The 21562-nt window shown below is 35.0% G+C and overlaps 1 protein-coding gene across 1 annotated transcript in view; it reads right to left on the bottom strand.

Moving 5' to 3' along the window:
- The window catches only part of LOC148065093 (medium-chain acyl-CoA ligase ACSF2, mitochondrial-like), a 179024-nt gene extending 167746 nt beyond the window's left edge, over positions 1 to 11278 (bottom strand). Inside the window, exons 1-10 of the mRNA XM_087808672.1 lie at positions 11220 to 11278; positions 10948 to 11160; positions 9208 to 9336; positions 9060 to 9113; positions 7904 to 8022; positions 7680 to 7842; positions 6376 to 6471; positions 6160 to 6311; positions 6006 to 6097; positions 5869 to 5945 (exon numbers count right to left, since the gene is read on the bottom strand). Of these exons, the coding sequence (XP_087664798.1) occupies positions 5869 to 5945; positions 6006 to 6097; positions 6160 to 6311; positions 6376 to 6471; positions 7680 to 7842; positions 7904 to 8022; positions 9060 to 9113; positions 9208 to 9336; positions 10948 to 11160; positions 11220 to 11276 (1152 nt within the window). The 5' untranslated portion in view covers positions 11277 to 11278. The remainder of the gene's footprint in view (positions 1 to 5868; positions 5946 to 6005; positions 6098 to 6159; positions 6312 to 6375; positions 6472 to 7679; positions 7843 to 7903; positions 8023 to 9059; positions 9114 to 9207; positions 9337 to 10947; positions 11161 to 11219) is intronic.
- Between the last annotated feature and the right edge of the window lie 10284 nt (positions 11279 to 21562).

The raw sequence follows: 21562 nt of genomic DNA, 5'->3' as shown, positions 1-21562 counted from the left end.
TCGATTTTTGCCCATTTTTTAAAGTTTGAGAAAAAAAAATGGGTCGAAATAGACCTTTTTTCAAGCCTTCAAAAAACAACATTTTAAGCATTTAGGCAACAATTTTCTGCGCTCACATGGTGCGTCTGATATCAAACTTAAGTATTCCGACCTTTTTTTCCATTTTCGGACACGTCGATTTTTGCCCATTTTTTAATGCCCAAAAAACAGCATTTTAAGCATTTAGGCAACAATTTTCTGCGCTCACATGGTGCATCTGATATCATACTTAAGTATTCCGACCTTTTTTTCCATTTTTGGACGCGTCGATTTTTGCCCATTTTTTAAAGTTTGAGAAAAAAAAATGGGTCGAAATAGACATTTTTTCGAGCCTTCAAAAAACAACATTTTAAGCATTTAGGCAACAATTTTCTGCGCTCACATGGTGCATCTGATATCATACTTAAGTATTCCGACCTTTTTTTCCATTTTTGGACGCGTCGATTTTTGCCCATTTTTTAAAGTTTGAGAAAAAAAAATGGGTCGAAATAGACATTTTTTCGAGCGTTCAAAAAACAACATTTTAAGCATTTAGGCAACAATTTTCTGCGCTCACATGGTGCGTCTGATATCAAACTTAAGTATTCCGACCTTTTTTTCCATTTTCGGACACGTCGATTTTTGCCCATTTTTTAATGCCCAAAAAACAGCATTTTAAGCATTTAGGCAACAATTTTCTGCGCTCACATGGTGCATCTGATATCATACTTAAGTATTCCGACCTTTTTTTCCATTTTTGGACGCGTCGATTTTTGCCCATTTTTTAAAGTTTGAGAAAAAAAAATGGGTCGAAATAGACATTTTTTCGAGCCTTCAAAAAACAACATTTTAAGCATTTAGGCAACAATTTTCTGCGCTCACATGGTGCGTCTGATATCATACTTAAGTATTCCGACCTTTTTTTCCATTTTTGGAGGCGTCGATTTTTGCCCATTTTTTAAAGTTTGAGAAAAAAAAATGGGTCGAAATAGATCTTTTTTCGAGCCTTCAAAAAACAACATTTTAAGCATTTAGGCAACAATTTTCTGCGCTCACATGGTGCGTCTGATATCATACTTAAGTATTCCGACCTTTTTTTCCATTTTCGGACGCGTCGATTTTTGCCCATTTTTTAAAGTTTGAGAAAAAAAAATGGTTCGAAATAGCCCTTTTTTCGAGCCTTCAAAAAACAACATTTTAAGCATTTAGGCAACAATTTTCTGCGCTCACATGGTGCGTCTGATATCATACTTAAGTATTCCGACCTTTTTTTCCATTTTCGGACGCGTCGATTTTTGCCCATTTTTTAAAGTTTGAGAAAAAAAAATGGGTCGAAATAGACCTTTATTCGAGCCTTCAAAAAACAGCATTTTAAGCATTTAGGCAACAATTTTCTGCGCTCACATGGTGCGTCTGATATCATACTTAAGTATTCCCACCTTGTTTTCCATTTTCGGATGCGTCGATTTTTGCCCATTTTTCAAAGTTTGAGAAAAAAAAATGGGTCGAAATAGACCTTTTTTCGAGCCTTCAAAAAAAAATTTTTTAAGCATTTAGGCAAAAATTTTCTGCGCTCACATGGTGCGTCTGATATCATACTTAAGTATTCCGACCTTTTTTTCCATTTTTGGACGCGTCGATTTTTGCCCATTTTTTAAAGTTTGAGAAAAAAAAATGGGTCGAAATAGACCTTTTTTCAAGCCTTCAAAAAACAACATTTTAAGCATTTAGGCAACAATTTTCTGCGCTCACATGGTGCGTCTGATATCAAACTTAAGTATTCCGACCTTTTTTTCCATTTTCGGACACGTCGATTTTTGCCCATTTTTTAATGCCCAAAAAACAGCATTTTAAGCATTTAGGCAACAATTTTCTGCGCTCACATGGTGCGTCTGATATCATACTTAAGTATTCCGACCTTTTTTTCCATTTTCGGACGCGTCGATTTTTGCCCATTTTTTAAAGTTTGAGAAAAAAAAATGGGTCGAAATAGACCTTTTTTCAAGCCTTCAAAAAACAACATTTTAAGCATTTAGGCAACAATTTTCTGCGCTCACATGGTGCGTCTGATATCATACTTAAGTATTCCGACCTTTTTTTCCATTTTCGGACACGTCGATTTTTGCCCATTTTTTAAAGTTTGAGAAAAAAAAATGGGTCGAAATAGACCTTTTTTCGAGCCTTCAAAAAACAAAATTTTATGCATTTAGGCAACAATTTTCTGCGCTCACATGGTGCGTCTGATATCATACTTAAGTATTCCGACCTTTTTTTCCATTTTCGGACGCGTCGATTTTTGCCCATTTTTTAAAGTTTGAGAAAAAAAAATGGGTCGAAATAGACCTTTTTTCGAGCCTTCAAAAAACAGCATTTTAAGCATTTAGGCAACAATTGTCTGCGCTCACATTGTGCGTCTGATATCATACTTAAGTATTCCGACCTTTTTTTCCATTTTCGGACGCGTCGATTTTTGCCCATTTTTTAAAGTTTGAGAAAAAAAAATGGGTCGAAATAGACCTTTTTTCGAGCCTTCAAAAAACAACATTTTAAGCATTTAGGCAACAATTTTCTGCGCTCACATGGTGCGTCTGATATCATACTTAAGTATTCCGACCTTTTTTTCCATTTTCGGACGCGTCGATTTTTGCCCATTTTTAAAGTTTGAGAAAAAAAAATGGGTCGAAATAGACCTTTTTTCGAGCCTTCAAAAAACAAAATTTTATGCATTTAGGCAACAATTTTCTGCGCTCACATGGTGCGTCTGATATCATACTTAAGTATTCCGACCTTTTTTTCCATTTTCGGACGCGTCGATTTTTGCCCATTATTTAAAGTTTGAGAAAAAAAAATGGGTCGAAATAGACCTTTTTTCGAGCCTTCAAAAAAAAATTTTTTAAGCATTTAAGCAACAATTTTCTACGCTCACATGGTGCGTCTGATATCATACTTAAGTATTCCGACCTTTTTTTCCATTTTCGGACACGTCGATTTTTGCCCATTTTTTAAAGTTTGAGAAAAAAAAATGGGTCGAAATAGACCTTTTTTCGAGCCTTCAAAAAACAGCATTTTAAGCATTTAGGCAACAATTTTCTGCGCTCACATGGTGCGTCTGATATCATACTTAAGTATTCCGACCTTTTTTTCCATTTTCGGACACGTCGATTTTTGCCCATTTTTTAAAGTTTGAGAAAAAAAATGGCTCGAAATATACCTTTTTTCGAGCCTTCAAAAAACAACATTTTAAGCATTTAGGCAACAATTTTCTGCGCTCACATGGTGTGTCTGATATCATACTTAAGTATTCCGACCTTTTTTTCCATTTTCGGACGCGTCGATTTTTGCCCATTTTTTAAAGTTTGAGAAAAAAAAATGGGTCGAAATAGACCTTTTTTCGAGCCTTCGAAAAACAACATTTTAAGCATTAAGGCAACAATTTTCTGCGCTCACATGGTGCGTCTGATATCATACTTAAGTATTCCGACCTTTTTTTCCATTTTCGGACACGTCGATTTTTGCCCATTTTTTAAAGTTTGAGAAAAAAAAATGGGTCGAAATAGACCTTTTTTCGAGCCTTCAAAAAACAAAATTTTATGCATTTAGGCAACAATTTTCTGCGCTCACATGGTGCGTCTGATATCATACTTAAGTATTCCGACCTTTTTTTCCATTTTCGGACGCGTCGATTTTTGCCCATTTTTTAAAGTTTGAGAAAAAAAAATGGGTCGAAATAGACCTTTTTTCGAGCCTTCAAAAAACAGCATTTTAAGCATTTAGGCAACAATTTTCTGCGCTCACATGGTGCGTCTGATATCATACTTAAGTATTCCGACCTTTTTTTCCATTTTCGGACGCGTCGATTTTTGCCCATTTTTTAAAGTTTGAGAAAAAAAAATGGGTCGAAATAGACCTTTTTTCGAGCCTTCAAAAAACAACATTTTAAGCATTTAGGCAACAATTTTCTGCGCTCACATGGTGCGTCTGATATCATACTTAAGTATTCCGACCTTTTTTTCCATTTTCGGACGCGTCGATTTTTGCCCATTTTTAAAGTTTGAGAAAAAAAAATGGGTCGAAATAGACCTTTTTTCGAGCCTTCAAAAAACAAAATTTTATGCATTTAGGCAACAATTTTCTGCGCTCACATGGTGCGTCTGATATCATACTTAAGTATTCCGACCTTTTTTTCCATTTTCGGACGCGTCGATTTTTGCCCATTATTTAAAGTTTGAGAAAAAAAAATGGGTCGAAATAGACCTTTTTTCGAGCCTTCAAAAAAAATTTTTTTAAGCATTTAAGCAACAATTTTCTACGCTCACATGGTGCGTCTGATATCATACTTAAGTATTCCGACCTTTTTTTCCATTTTCGGACACGTCGATTTTTGCCCATTTTTTAAAGTTTGAGAAAAAAAAATGGGTCGAAATAGACCTTTTTTCGAGCCTTCAAAAAACAGCATTTTAAGCATTTAGGCAACAATTTTCTGCGCTCACATGGTGCGTCTGATATCATACTTAAGTATTCCGACCTTTTTTTCCATTTTCGGACACGTCGATTTTTGCCCATTTTTTAAAGTTTGAGAAAAAAAAATGGCTCGAAATATACCTTTTTTCGAGCCTTCAAAAAACAACATTTTAAGCATTTAGGCAACAATTTTCTGCGCTCACATGGTGCGTCTGATATCATACTTAAGTATTCCGACCTTTTTTTCCATTTTCGGACGCGTCGATTTTTGCCCATTTTTTAAAGTTTGAGAAAAAAAAATGGGTCGAAATAGACCTTTTTTCGAGCCTTCGAAAAACAACATTTTAAGCATTTAGGCAACAATTTTCTGCGCTCACATGGTGCGTCTGATATCATACTTAAGTATTCCGACCTTTTTTTCCATTTTCGGACACGTCGATTTTTGCCCATTTTTTAAAGTTTGAGAAAAAAAAATGGGTCGAAATAGACCTTTTTTCGAGCCTTCAAAAAACAAAATTTTATGCATTTAGGCAACAATTTTCTGCGCTCACATGGTGCGTCTGATATCATACTTAAGTATTCCGACCTTTTTTTCCATTTTCGGACACGTCGATTTCGGGCCATTTTTTACCAATACATTTTTTACCGTGCAATAACATTACTTTTTTATCATGCAATAACACGACATTTTATATCATGCTATGACATGACATTTTATATCGTGCTATAACATTACCTTTGTATCACGCTATAACATGACATTATTAACATGCTATAACATGACATTATTAACATGCATTAACATGACATTTTTTTTATCATCCTACAAGTAAAAATGTCACGTTATTGCATTATATAAATTTCATGTTATTGCATTATATAAATGTTATGTTATATCATGATATCAAATTTCATGTTATAACATGCTAAAAAAAATGTCATGTTATCACATGATAAAACATGTCAAGTTATAGCATGATAAAACATGTCATGATATAAAATGTCATGCTATTGAATGATAAAAATGTCATGTAAAGCATGATCAAAAATGTCATGTTATAGCATAATGAAGAAGATTACATATAACAATGCCAAGCTATTATATATTACATTTAGAAGGCTACATACTGAATTTAGAAAATGTGTTCATTCATTATTGGAATGAGAATATAAAACTCTACGAACTTTAAGTCAAAAATGTATTTATATATTTTTTATTAAATTATAAATCTATAATAAAAAAAAAATGTAATCAAAGAATTAAAAGTTCCAACATTTGAAAATCGCTAATGTCGACCATCCAAAATTTGTGATGTTTTGATATACTTTTGTTCTTTGAACAAGACTAGCATTAGCATTGTTTCCTTGGTTAAGCTAACGACCACTTACCGTTAGCCCTCTTATGTTCAAGTCTGTTTTGATCCGCCTCACAATTTCGGGGGGGCAGGAAGACCCTCCTATCAGTCCTGAAACAAAACCATTAGTCGAGCTCTTGTCACGAGGGCAGAACCCCTGAAAGTATTCACCAAGTTCAGCCGTGGACAAGTCGAACTTGTGCAGATCCTTGTGCGTCAGCATGTCGATGAACATGGTCGGGGTCCCGTGGACCATGTTGCACCTGGAGAACAAAGTTCAAAATCAAATAGAAGTTTTTTGAAAAAGGTTTTTTTTGGGGGGTACTTTTCGTCCTGTATGGCTCGCAGGTTAGCGACGCAGTTATACGTGGGCGACGGAAAGACCAACGTGACTCCATGAACCGCCATCGCCATCCCCCCGAACACGGAGCCGAAGCAGTGGAACATCGGGACGGGGAGGCACATTCGGAAAGATCGCTGCGAGGTCAGAAAAGTTCTTTACTGTCATTCTTTAGTAATTAATAGTGGATTAGAGACTTACGTCCGAACTCAAACCAGATCTCAGGCCCACAAAATAGCTGTTGTTGACGACGCAGAAGTGAGAAAGAGTCGCTCCTTTGGGATTCCCAGTCGTTCCCTGTTGTCATTCACAGTTAAAGGGAAAATATGTGAATATCAGAAAATTCAATTGTTGAATTTTATTGATTTTTTTTATTATTTTTAAAGAATTCAATTATTTATTTAGAATACTTTTTTTTTTAATAACAATTAATTATTCTTTATATAGAATTTTTCTTTTAATAACTGAAATCAAACAACTGAATTATTATGTTTAAAAAAAACAAAAACAATCATTTAAAAATAATATTTTATAAATTAAACGTTTTTTTAATTCCTAGACATTTAAATTCAATATAAAAATGATGGTATAATAAGACTGTTCAATTTAAAAGATTTAAATTATTTCCAATAAAATTTGATTAAAATATTGGAGTTAGAATATCAAATTATATGTTTAGTTTCTTTATTCATTTTAAAAAATGTAGAAATGTGTTAACCCTTGTGTTTTTTCTGAAGGTCAACATTTTTAAAACAATCTTTATTTTACACTTAGAGTTTGATAATATTAATCAAATATCACAAAAATAAATGATCTAAATTTTAAAAATATATATATTCGTAGCCTTTTATATTCAATATAAAGATTGGTATAAATGCATATTGAACTAAAAAAAGACACAAATCGTTTCAAAATGAATGCGCTTTTTTTTACACAGTTTAATCTAATTCTAATCATTCAAAAATACATGTTAGAAATTCAATTCAACTTTTAATATCAATATAAAAATGATGGGAGAATAGTTTAACCCGGATTTAATAAATGAATTTAGACATTTTCATTTTTTAATATTAGACTTAGAATTTCAAACTCTAGGTTTCTTTATTCATTAAAAAAAAACATGTAAAGTTTGACAATATTATTCACTTATCACAAAAAAAAATTCTAAATTCTATACTTTTTATTCAAAGCCTTTTAAATTAACTTTAAATCAAAGTGTTTAATTCAATATAAAAATATGTAATTGTTTCGAATTTTTTTAATTTAATTTAAAAGGCTACATATTAATAATATTGAATTTAAATGTATTTTTAAGTTATTTCAATAAGAATATCAAATTCTATGTGTATAAAAAAAAAATTAATAATTAAATTAAATTAAATGTCAATACACAAATTATTGAATTGAATTATTCAATAAAATGTCATTCAAATCATTATTAATAAAAACAGAAAACCAATAAAAACAGTTTCACTCTCGTGGAGGTTCATTCGAAGTGAACTCACTGAAGTGAACTGGATGTTGATCGGCTCGTCTGGGATCAGTTTGCCGTGCAGCTCCTGCAGCTCCCTGTGGTGTCGACTCTCTCCGGCCTGAACCACGTCGTCCAAGTGCAGCGACCCCGACCGTCGAGCGTCCGTGAGGATCACCAGTCGCAGGTCGGGCAACCTGTCGCCCACAAAGGGTGTCGGTCCGAGTTCACGGGGGTTCAGCCTCTCTGCCTTCTCACCTGGAGCTCTTCAGCGCCCCCGCTGGCGACGTGTCGATCTCCGGACAGATTCTTCTGATGATGTCGTAGAATCTTTGACCTCGGAACGAGGACGGACACACGATGGCTTTACACTGAACCTGAACACAGTGACGGGTTGATGAAGCTTCATGATACAGTGTCATGTTGTTTAGAGGTCAGTAGGTGGCGCCATCAGTTAACAAAGGAAAATAGTGCAGAGACCTCCATCTAGTGGACTCTAAAGATAATGACACTGCTTCATGAAGCTTCATTAACCATCACTAGTTATAAGAAATAATCAGCTTAAACTTTACATTTACATCAATACATATTGAAAAAAGGGCTTTTTTTCTTTAACGTTTGATGAAACTTAAAATACTTCTCGTTTTTTTAAGCATACAACTTTTCAAAAATAATAACAATTTTTATAATTGAAATGTTGTATTTTGAAAGGTTACCTTTTTTTTATGATTTAACAAACATAAAAAAATTGAATTCGTTTTTTTACCCATTGAGTTTGATATTCTTATTCCAATAATTAAAAAATAAAATGTATAAAAATCAACATTTTTAAATCCGTAGCCTAAGATTTCTATGTTGAATTTAAAAGGTTACAACTTGAAAAATATTGAATTTGATTTATTTATTATTTCATTTTTGGAATTTCAATATTAAACTCAATGTGTACACATTTTTTTAATTCAAACAAAAATTACAAGGCTCAAAACAAATAATGAAATGCCTAAAAGAAAGTTTGTATAAATTGTTAAATTCAATAATTCAGTTTTCCACTTAAAATGATATACTTCCATAAAAGTAGGGTCCGCTTCCACATGCCGCACCTCGACTGTCTTCAAGTGGCCCTTTGTGTAAAACCGATCAAAAAACACTTGATTGTGTAGTGATTGTGACATTTTAAAGTCTTTAGTCTAAATTATTTAAAAGTTTAATGTGTACCTTTTTAACTGGTTGTTCTTTAAAAAACACAAAAGATGTTTATATTTTCAATAAATAAACTTCTACATGTATCTAAAGCTTTATTTGAGTGGACATAAATGAAAAAAACACGTGTTAGAGTGAGCACCATTAGTTAAGTCGAGTTAATATTGTGTGTCACGTTAACTTTTCCTCTTGTTTAGTCCACTTAATAACTCACCTTCTTCAGGGTAAACTCAAGCTCCTTCTCCTGGTACGCTGTGTTCAAAGACACCTGGACAAAAACACGACAGACTCACAGATCAATCCGACGGTTTGTTACATCAACTGGTCAACGACGATGTAGCGAATGAATCTCAAACACCGACCAGTATGACTCCAGCTTTGGCCGTGGCGAACTGGAAGAGAATCCACTCGAAAGAGTTCGGCGCCCAAACGCCCAAACGCTCGCCACGTCTCAGGCCCAGAGCGATGAGACCAGCGGCCACGTCGTCCACCTACGACAAACACATCCGAAAATGAATCAAACTTTTACCCGTTTTCTTTTAAAGGTTAGTGAAGGTAGGAGGTCATTCTTTACAATATCTTTTTTTTTTTAAATAAGCCATGAAGCTTCATGACTTAACTGTCGTTCTTAGCTCAGTAGGCGGCGCGCTTGAGTTAAATGTTACGCTGCCATCTAGTGGGCTCTGAGAATTAACACTGTTTCATGACACTTTATCAATATAATAGTGATGTTCTGGTGAAGCTTCATGAAGCAGTGTCATTATCTTCAGAGTCCACTAGATGGCAGTCTCTGCACTATTTCCCTTTGTTATGAACAACTGTTCTAATGCAACATTATTATTAAACTGATGGCACCACCTACTGACCTCTTAACAACATGACACTGTTTCATGAAGCGTCATCAGACCATCACTACGATCTAATAAAGTTAGTTGTTATAATACAACATATAGTGACAAAATCAAGGCATGATGATGATTTAACTTTTTAAAGTAATAAAAGAAAAAGAAATGAGAACAATTCATATAATTATATTTGTTTAATTCATTTGTATATACTACTTTTATGAATTAATGTAAAATATGAAGTGTCTGGTTTAATTTATGTCAATTTATATATTAATTATTTGTTGTTTGTTTTGTGTTTTGTCCTTTTTTTTGTCATTCTTTTCTCATTAACAAATACTAAAAAGCAATACAATAAAAATAGCGTTTCAAAGAAATAAATAAATGTGTATTATTATTTTTTTTTAAAAATTTAATAATTTAAATCCCAAGCGGTTTGTATAAATAAATCCAGGTAAAAAATGTTCTTGTTAATTTCTATAGAATCAACATTCATTCTAATAATAATAATAATAATAATAATAATAATAATAATAATAATAATAATAATAATAAATCACAAGCCTTCTGTATAAATCCAGGTCAAATAATCTCTTATTATTTTTCTTTAGAATTCAGAATAATCAACAATAATACTAATAATACTACTGCTAATAATGATAATAATAATAATCACCATCATCAGCGTCATAATAATATTAATAAATCACAAGCCATCTGTGAATCCAGGTCCAATAATCTCTCATTATTAACTAATAAACTGCCTGAACAGAGCCCACAGAATTCTGTCCGACTCCACCGAACCCCTCTATGGACTGTTCTCTCTCATTCGGCAGAAGGTTCCGCAGCATCTGCTGCAGAACATAAAGCTTTAGCAACAGCTTCTTCCATTTGGCCTTCAGACTGTTAAATGCAATATAACTTTGAGCAATGCACTATTTAAAACGTTATTTATTTGTTCTATTTATCTATATATTGCACTATTTTTGACTTATATATATATATATTTATACTTTATTTACATTAATTATATGCAATATTTGAAACATTTATTTTTTCTGTTTATATTATAGTGAACTATTTACAACTTGTTAATATTTATATTTATACAATCACCCCATGCTGTGTTGTTTTAAACGGTTGCCAAGCAACGGAGTTTCGTTGCCAGTTTCTAACTGCTGTGTTCTTCTGGTCGTTGCACAATAAAGCAAGTCTAAAGTCTAAACATATAGGATAAACAACACGTCTGCTTCTCACGTCTTGCTGAAACTGTGCAAAAGTCTTTCGTATTCCATCCTCCATGAACACCAGCGCCTCCCTCTCGGGCGAGCGCCGGACCCTCAGCTCCAGACTCTGGCCCACGGTGAGCGAGAGAAAGGGGGTCGAGGAGGTCCCGTGGACGTAGCTGCCGCTCAGAGTCCCGCCTGGGGTCCAGGCGTCGGCGTTGAAGCTCCTGACCGACCTCATCCTCTGAAACACAGTCGAGGTATAGACTCACGTCCACATGAACCCGCCTCACGCTCACTCACCCATCGGAGGGTCTGGACGCACGACCTGGACCAGGAGGAGAAGATCCGGGACGCCATGGTTTTGCCAAGAGGAGCCGGAGTCTGGAGACGAGACCTGTTGGACTCCCGTTATAATTAACCCACAAAAAGATTAGTCAAGACCCAGAGTCTCTTAAACATTGACCAGAGTGAGGAGTCGAAAACTTTTGGGGAGATTTCTTGACTGAATATTTGTCAAATACCTTGATTGATAAACTGATAACGTTAGAAAGTGACAATGATTTGAGTCAACAGTTTACAGTCAAGATAAGAAGGATCGTTTGTTCCTCATTGATTTGATTATTATTTCAGCTTTAAAAAAAATGTAAAAAACAGATCAAATGTGACGTGAAGAAAACTTTACACTGAATGCTACATGTGCTAGCTTAGCTCGTTGATATCAGTGCCATCAGAATATTGAATGTTTGAACGTTAAAACTTTCTTAATATGTTTCACGTTGAGTGAGAAAAAAAAATATATATATATTTAATGAAATTCTTTCTATATTAAATGGTTGAATATGCTTCGTTAAAATACATTCGAAATCATTATAAAAATCTTGATATATTAGTTCCAACATGCATTTGATCATTTAATTTTAATAATTAAAAAATACATTTTCCAAATTCAAGATTTTGTCATTTGTAGCCTTTTAAATTCAATATAAAAATGTTGGTATAAAAGTGCCAACATGATATATACATATGATTATTTTTACACATGGCATTTGATATTCTAATTCCAATAATTAGAAAATACATTTTCTAAATTCAAGATTTTGTCATTTGTAGCAATTTAAATTCATAAATTTAAAAATTATATTGAACTTGAAACGCTATAAATTAAAAAATGTTAAATTTATGAAATTCATTTTTAAATTTTTGGAATCGCAATATTAAACTCAAAAAAAAAGTTCACTTTGAAAATGTTCCAGCTTTTTTGTATTAAATTATTAAATCTTTAAATATACTTAAAATGTTGAATTCAGTTTTGACAAATAATACTTGAATGCTTTAAACTTGAATAAACATAAATAAATCAAAGTTTCAACGTTTAAAATTTAAAATTCAATATTCTGATGATACTAACAATACTTTATACATTCGGGACTTTATCTTATGTCAGGAAAAAAGTACTATGTAAGTTTGTATCATGAATCAAACTACTGTTACAGGGTAGTAGAGATGAATCCATCTGCTCTATTAAAAATTCAACATTGGTCTAATATTACCCATCGCGACCGCACGGTGGCGGTATTAAGCGCCATCTAACATCTATATCATTTAAAATGAATTTGTTAATCCCCTTAAACATATTTAAAACCTGGAAGGCAACTAAGAAGTGTTATATCTTTATTTATATTGAAAGATAAGGAAGAACTCACCTGTAAAAATTAGATAAAAATAATAAAGTGAACCTTTGAGAGGTTCATGATAAAAGTAACTTTGTTATTTATATATCGTGTGCGTTTTAAACCTATTATATTTTATTAATGTTTAAACACTTGAGTCAATGTGTGTGTTTGTATTTTTGTGTTGTATATCACAGTAACAATAGTGATCAGTCGATGAGGTATCGTGATACAGTGTCTTAATTTCGAAAGGCCACTAGATGGCACTCTAACTTTGAAGGTAATGCCATGTTAATTAAATTAGTTTAATTTTTTTAATAATAAAGCTGGTTTCCAAATTGTGTTTGATGTATAAAAAAATAGCTTTAAAGTATATACAATGTGTGATGAAGCTTCATGAAGCAGTGCCATTATTTTCAGAGTCCACTAGATGGCGGTCTCTGAACTATTTTCCTTTGTTTTAATGAAACATCACATCATTTTCAAACTGATGGCGACACCTACTGACCTCTAAACAACATGACACTGCTCCATCAGCCCATCACTATATACAACGCATGTATTAAATATCGCCAAACACCGCCACCCTGCGGTCCTGAGGGCGGAGTTTGTACCGATAGTGTGGTTTTATTATTATCATCGGGTCAATTTCGTTCCGCTAAATAAAAAATAATGTTACGATTCTTTACAAATTGTAAAAACGCCTTCAAACCTTTTCCCCTTTAGTTTGACTCAAGTTCATATTTCTGATGATTTCACTCACGAGTTTAAATCTATTTTCATTCCATCAAGTCGATGAAGAAACTGTTGTTTTATTACTGGATCTCCTCCCAGAACTCAACCTGATCTCTTTGGCTCTGTTTGACTTTCTATATTTTTAGCCCCAAAAAATGTCGTCCAACAAAATGAAAATCAAGCCCTTGTGGATCCACTGGTGGCTTTTTAACCACGTACTCCCAGAGTGTGGTTTTACTTCCCTCGCAGGGGCCACTCTTGTCTGGGTGACCCCTCCGCGGTAAGTTCATGACTCTCTTGTTTAGTCGCTTTAATAAGTAGTGGTCGTGTAGCTGCAGCACTTTTGGGGATTCAAAAGTGACGTGTTCTTGGCAACGATGGGAGATAAACGACTGAACTGTGTTAAAAAAAGAAATTGAGTTTTTCTTTTAAATAAAGAAAAAGTTAAAAAGGATCCAACAAGATCGTTTTAAATGTGTAAATATTAATCAGTTGCTAAAGCAAATTAAAGTTAATGAAAAAACGAATAATAAATATATCATATTGTTTTTTTTGTAAAAGAAATGTAAATTAAATGTATTGCGTTACCGCCCACTTCCTGAGGAGGGCAGCAAATTCCTCAAAAAAATGTGTTATAAAAAAAAGAAACGATACAAAATCTATTTAATAAAATAGAAACAGTGAATAATTTATATTTCCAGCGGTTAAAATGTATATAGATAAATAAAAAAAATAAAAAAAATAAAATTTATTAAAATTTATTAAAATTAAAATAAATTATTCCGTCATATGATGAAATAAAAGACCAGAAAATAAAATAAAATAAATATATATATTATACAATTATATTATTCAATAATCCACAGTTTTAATGTTTCACAACAAAAAGATCATCAGATCACTCTTTTAAGAAGAGAAAATCTTAATATAGTACATAAAAATAACTAAAAATCTGATTAAAACACAAATAAGTAAATATTAATAAACATGGAGGCATTTAAACAAAATAAACATCGTTTTTTCAGGGGTTTTTTTAGTTTTCTTTTGAATAAAGAGTCAAGTGGAAAAGTATCATTTTTAAATTAAATGAAAACGTGTCTTAATAATTTAAATCTTTGGCCGAAACCTTTTTTCTTTTTTAAAAAATTGGTCTTAAAATGGAAGATATATATTTAATCCAACACTTAAACTTTCGTCCTCACTAATCTGCACATCAGAACGCACTTGTTTCTTTTTGCGAGTCCTTAACTAGATGTTGTGTAACAGGACTCGCATATCTTCGACTTAATCAATCAACATTCTGGACATTCTAAGACCACATTTAAAGACGGTGTGTGTGCATGAGCGAGACCCCCCTCCTGTCCTCCCTGTACCCCCTCAGATCTACTTTCCCTTGGCTCAGCCATTCTCGTCCCAGCTGACTGTTCAGCTGTTGCCAACACTTGTCCGCTTGATAACTGTTGACATAGCTTAGAGGCCGACGCGCTGGTTCACAACCAATAATGGTTTTAATGAAATCCCGGCTCCTCCGCCAGAGACACGCACTCGGATAATGAGCAGAACATGTCGCACAGGAAAAGTCAGTAGAAGAAAAAATGGCCTCAAAAAACAAAAAAATGTAGGGGTTTTTTGGGGGGTAAAGGATGGCGTGCGGAAAGGGGAGAGAATGGCATTCTGGGACATGTGGCACCGTGGATACGACACGTGCGGAACTTAATTTCGATAAGATCATTTGATGTTTCATTTAGTTGTTGCTACGACTTCCTTCGACTCATTCCCTCAAGAATTTTGATTGATTTTGACTCAAGATCTTAGTTTGTGTCTCAACGTTTTTACTCTTTAAATGTACGACTGAACTATTTCATGAAGTCAATTCTTTACGACTCCTTCTCCCCTTTCCTTGAACTCTTGACCTGCCATGAGGTTTATTTTTACCACTGCTGTTACCTTGTTCGCTGCGTTCATTTCTTTTTAGTCCGTAAGAAAAGCTACTTAAAAGTTGGTTTAACAAAAACTGAATTTATTTTCAATTGATATTCTCGTATTCCATCTGGATCCATGAGGTTTTTGAAGTATTTTTTGGAGGTAAGATGTAAAAATATAAACTGTATGTAGTTTTATTTCGGTTGAGATTAAGCGCCACCACAGTGAGCCAGAAACAATTGTTTGCAAATTTATCTTTTAATAGTAAAATTTAAATTCATATATTTTTCAAAGTCAATAACAAATTCTGGGTAAATACAGCGTGGAATCTGTAGTTTTTGTTCACCTGAAATTGTTTCGGGTTTGTTCGCCACATCCATTTTTTCGGTCTGTTAGCAAAGCAACTTAAAAAAAAAAGAATATATTTAAATTGAATGCTCAGATGTTTATCAAAAACAGTATTTACTTATATGCGTTCCATCTGGATCCACAAGGTTGTTGAAGTATTTTTTGGAGGTAAGATGTAAAAGTTATAAACTGTACATTTTTTTTTTTTGGTTGTGATTTAGCGCCACCACTGTGAGCCGAAAACAAATTGTTCGCAAATTTGTCATTTAGTAGTAAAATTCTAATCCGTACATTTTTCAAAGTCAATCAAAAAACACAAATTCTGGGTAAATACGGCAGCAAATATGTCGTTTTTGTTCATCTGACATTAGGTTCGATTCCTATTCAGGGAAGTTAATGTTAAGCCATCAAAACATGGATGTTTTTTTTTTTTTGTTTTCTAAAAAGGGTGTGAAATGAGCTTCTTGGCAGAGGTCTGCGCACTTCAACTGCTACCTTAAATAAAGAAGTTACTTGTTTATCTTTATTTCAACCTATTAGGATCTTTTTTTATTATTATTTCCTGACACTAACGCTAGCAAAATCTTATTTCCGTGGTCAGTTCTGAGGTTCCTCAAGGGTCTGCCCTTGGAACACTACTGTTGGTACGCCAAGAAAACATCCAATTCAAGGGCTCCGCTGCAAACATCTACATTTTCTTAAAAGATTTGACACAGGAAATAACTAGTGATAAAGCTTCACGAAACAGAAACAACGTTTAGTTCCGGCGTCACGTCCTTCCAAGTCAATCCATCATCCAGTGACCTGAGCGTAAACAAGCTCACATCCGATCCTGTGAGGACGTCTAAGTGTGGGTTTCCTACCTATCCATCACGGGCCCTATTAAGACCCTCACCCGGACAGGCCTCAGACGTCACTCCTTCAATTACTCGATCCATCACCCTCTTTTTCTACCAGGAGATCGCCCGATGATCTCGGTCGCCCCAACAATGGCGGACGATGTGTGTTTTCCCTCCGGCGGACGCACAACCCCCAACTCGTCCTGACTTAATAGCCAAAGTTTTTTCTTTTCTTTTCTACGAGGTCAGAGGTTAAAGAGGGTTTGAACTCCTGGACACGGTGGATCTTCTGGTTGGACCGTGACGTCTCAGAGACGCACAACCACGTCCACCAAAAGTTCCTCCGTTGGTGTGTGTTTTGTGTTTTTACGTTGATTTAAAAGCTGGGATAGCGACTGATACATATAGTGCTGATTATCATGTCATGAGAAAGTTTCCCCTCGGTTGACAAGACCTCTGTTGCCATGGCAGCCTCCATTGAATAAAAAGTTGGGGGAGGGGACGTAAGAGTTGAGAAATAAAGGACTGGTTTAAGTGTAGACCCCCCCCCACACACACACACACACAGACTCACACTCACATACACACACAACATATTAAATTTGGTGAGAAGAGCAGCCATTTTGTAGCAATAAATGTGTAGAAATACAAGAATTTGAGTGCGGCTTGGGCGCCACATTTGGCCCTTTGACAGTATTTATGTGGCCCTAATGAAGTCAGTGTAGAACGGATCCATGTTAAAACATTCATTGGCAACTAAAAAAAATGTGTTTATTATTATTGTATTAACTCTCAATACAACCTGCTGACGTTCTTAGTCTGTTTGCTTAATTTTTCATTCCACTCAAAATAATTTGATTGACTATTGAGATCATTTTTAGGTAAATACATGTTTTATAGGAGTAGCTAGGATTTTTTAATGCTTTTTGGTAAAACTTCAACACACTTTTGGTAACACATATTAACTATTAATGAGCTACGTATTTATATTTGTAATGATAGGAAATTAGCCACTTATCATAAAGTACTTACTTACATCTTTGTTACCATTTTCTATCATTAATAACACATTAATGCTGAACAACCCCTTTATTACCGATAATAAGAATTTGTAATTATGTAAAAAATAGTGAATATATTCACAATTACAAACATTTATTTTTGAGTTAAGAAGCTGTTATAATAGTATTTATTTATAGTAGTACTTTTACTTTAAACGTATTATTAATAGTGACTTTATTCTCTTATGGTACTTACACTGAATACGGGTAAATAGAGAGAAGCTAGTGTTCACCAAAGTTAATCTTTAATTAAATATTTTCTGTTTATAATCAGTAATAAAGTCTTTGTTCAGCTTGAACACCTTAATATCATGTTATTAAGGGTAGAATATAGTCACCATGAACAAGGTGTGAGTTAGTACTTTATGATGGTTAATGAGTGGTCAAGTGTTGTTTATACAGGTATAAATAAGTAGCTTATTAATGGTTAATATTTGTTCCCCATTCTAAAGGGTTACCTGCTTTTTCCACTGTTATTTTTTTTAGTTTTTTACATCATATTTTGGCTCTTGGCTCTACTCACGGCCCCTCACAATAATCCCAGCATAAAATGTGGCCCCCGACGGCATTAAATAGCCCACCGTTGTCTAAGATAAAACCTGCTATTTTAGTGACTTTTAGGCGACAAAAGAAGCTAAAAGGCCAAAAAAAACAACATTTTGTAAGCAAAAATAAGTGCAATTGTTTGTTCTTGAAACACAAATTCTTGTGATCTTTAATGAGCACCTATGAACCTTCAGATGGAAATAACTGAAAGCTAATACTTTTTTGCGCAACCATCGTTTGAGAGAAACTCTTTAGTCGCTGAAATTCCTTCAGGGAAACTAAACTACAGATGATATTTTTGCTTCGTAGACTGTAATAGTTCAAAAGTATACCCCGGACTTTTAGTTAATCAGAGAACCGGGTTTTCAGAAAACTGCCTTTAGTATTCGCCTATCGAAGAGTAGATTTCTCCTGAAAATCTAAAAATCTTTGCTTCAAAGTGGCGCTAGAGAGTTCCCAAATTGGGCGTATATATCGCAAATACAACTTTGAGAAAAATAAAATACTTATCTTGGACAAACTTCTGGTAGAAGTGCTACTTTAGGTACTTTTATGCAACAAAATAGCAGAAAGAAGATACGCGTCAAAAAAAACAACAACCTTTCGGAAAATAATTTCGAAAGAGGAAGTCAACGTTAGGTGCCCTTTTAAGTTGCTAAACTAAAATAATGCCAATAAGAAAACCTGGGTTTTCAGAAAACCATCTTCACTTTTTGCCGATTAAAGAGTGGATTGTAACCAGCAGGAGGGGTTTTTAACAGAAATTGGGAAGAAAAATGTAGGGGTTTCTAAAGGGAGAGATGGACCAGTACTTTTCGGCCAATCCGAGAACTCTTTGGAGACGATTATTTATTTTCAATCAACGAATCAGAGAGCTCCTTAAGTCACTCAAGAAACTTCCGCCTCTTGCCTATGCTATTAGCTTCGTACACAAAGATCTTCTTATCTACGTTTTAAGGCAAGAATAGCCCTTTTTGCGGAAAAAAAGAAATAAAAATCTGGGTCCAAATTATTACCAAAAGAAAAGCTCTCCACTCAAACCCATCTGTATACCCCAACAGTCCTATCCCCGAAGACGTCCGCCCCCCCAAAAAAAAGAAGTAGGAATCTGCATTTGGCCGCCGCTACTGTACAGTCCACGCTCCGTGATTAAACGCCCGTCCTGACAAGTCCCTGATCTCTTCCCCAACCCGACGAGTCCGCCGACCGAGCTGGACGCCGCGGCTCCCACGGGGGCCCTTTGATACCCGATATTTTTGACGTGCCTGACCCTACGATCACTTCTTGCCGCTGATACCCAACACCCTTAATCTGGCCACGGCTCGGGGTAAAAAGGGAGGCGGGGCCGGGTGAGGGGAGGGAGGCCCTGGAAAAAACTCATGACCCTCCGGGGATTAATGACTATTCTAGGAGCCGCCCTTTTTTAGCTTTTTTTTCTTAAAAAAAAAACCTCTCAATTTCTAACAGGCAAGAAGGGAAGTCGGAGGCGGAGAGAGAGGAATTCCGAAAAGGTGACGGTTGTGAAGAACCATCTTAGAAATGTGACGACTTCATTCCAGGAGCGTCTGGCTCAGTGTGGGTGGTTGATATCCAGCCTCAGCGCCGGAGCGGTGTGTTTATGTGTGCTCGGGCCATGAGCGCACACACTCACAAACACACTCACAAACACACACACAACACAGAGACTCCATTGATTCCGGCTAATCAAGTCCAGGGGGGTGAGGGGAGTAGGCCGTGCACGCGCAACGGCAACACGTTCCCGACATTCCTGCGCTTCCCTAAGAGGCATAAAATATTAACCAAGACTTCGAACGACTTTCTTTTCTCCCGGCCGACCCCCCCCTGCCCCCCACCCCGATCCATTATCCTGGCCATGACCCTGACTTCTGACTGGATCACACCGGCAGGACAAAAGACGTCTGGTGCTGAGCGTCCACGGGATTACGGGAAAAAAAAAGATCAAGCCCCTTTATACGCGGACAACAATGTCACATGACCGTTTTTTTTAACCGATCGAGCGTCTGAAATCGTCGTTTTTTTTACAGGAGCCGCGTCACGATTGATGTCGTGGATGTCGACGCCGTTTTTTTTCCCCACGAAAAATCCTTGGCGTTCAAGGTCATGTTGTTAGAACTTCCACAGAAGCCGAAGCCATGAGAAGAAGGAATGAACAGGAAGTGGATTTATTTAAACGTACTTCAAGTCTGGTTCTACTTCAGGTTTCTGCCAACAAAAATAGATAGTTGTGTTGTTTTTTTTTCACGTCTAACATGGACTTGGCATTGAACAAAAAATATTGGCTGAAAATATATTTATATTGGTTGAAAGAAAACTTTGAAATGGCAATTAAAAGTTGTCAGAACATGTAGCAGCTGAGACAAAACAAATAAATACATTTCTTAAAATTTTCATTATTTTTAAATTTTTGTGTATTTTTCCTTTTTTAGTACAATACAAATTGGATCCATTTTTTTTTCTGGAGCCAATTCTTTTCACTGTCAATTTAAGATGGAACTATTTAACTCAGAAATATAACTATTACATATAAATATTGCAAATAAAAAGAAAGAAAAGAATAACACAATTATTTTAGATCAATAGAAGACTTTGATGAATCCGTGTATATAAATTATAAAATAAAAAAACAACATGTATTGTGCTACATACTGCTACTACAAAAATTACTCAAAAATGATAGTGAAGTTTAGACTTGATTAGAAAAGTGAATAAACAAAAAAATATTTTATTGATTCATTATTCAATATTGAATTAAAGTAAATACACTTTTAAAAAAAAGTTAATGTTTATATAAACAACACAAAATAAAGAATAATGAGCTAAAAAAATAAATGTATCAGTTAATGAGGTATTTCTTCTAGGGCTGAGGTCTCCACTCTGGCGGGGGAACATATCATAATGCATTGAGGTGAGTGGTCAAAAGGAACCAAAAATTCAACAAAATGTAAGTGAAAGTATTAGTGAAATGTAGATAATCAAAGCAGGAAATAGACAGAGTAGATGTTGCTAGTTAGCGGTAGCTGAGACAAGACGATATCACTACAGTTTGGGTTTCACTCGTTGCTAAACAGTTTCAAAACTTCCTAAACGTACGGCAACAGTCGTACACCGCTGAAGAGATTTGAATCCTCCAGAAAGCACCTGATTTAACAAGAACCCCCTAAAAGCCCCTTCACCCCTTTATGCTCGCACCCAGAGTCAAAGGGTTCAGAGTCGAGCGTTGTCGCCATGGATACGCTGTTTGACTTTCCCAGTGAGCGCTTCTGGGGCGACCGGCTTTCAGCTGGAATTCCGACGTCCCAAGTGAAAGCCGTCTGGACGGACAATAGTCCACGCGGGACATTCTAGGTGCGACAAGTGGAGCGTCTTCGCCATGAATGGAGGACGCAGGTTCTCAGGCTCTTCGGACGCCATCTTGAGAAAATGTTGTTTTTTTTCAAATCTAAATAAAAATGGTTAGTTTATCCTGAAAACATTTGACAATTCCTGGAGGATAAATCTAT

Source organism: Callionymus lyra, chromosome 15, assembly GCF_982586985.1.
Source record: "Callionymus lyra chromosome 15, fCalLyr1.hap1.1, whole genome shotgun sequence".
Lineage (NCBI taxonomy): Eukaryota > Metazoa > Chordata > Actinopteri > Syngnathiformes > Callionymidae > Callionymus > Callionymus lyra.
Note: the sequence above shows the minus strand (reverse complement) of the source record. Positions and strands in the feature narration are given on the sequence as shown.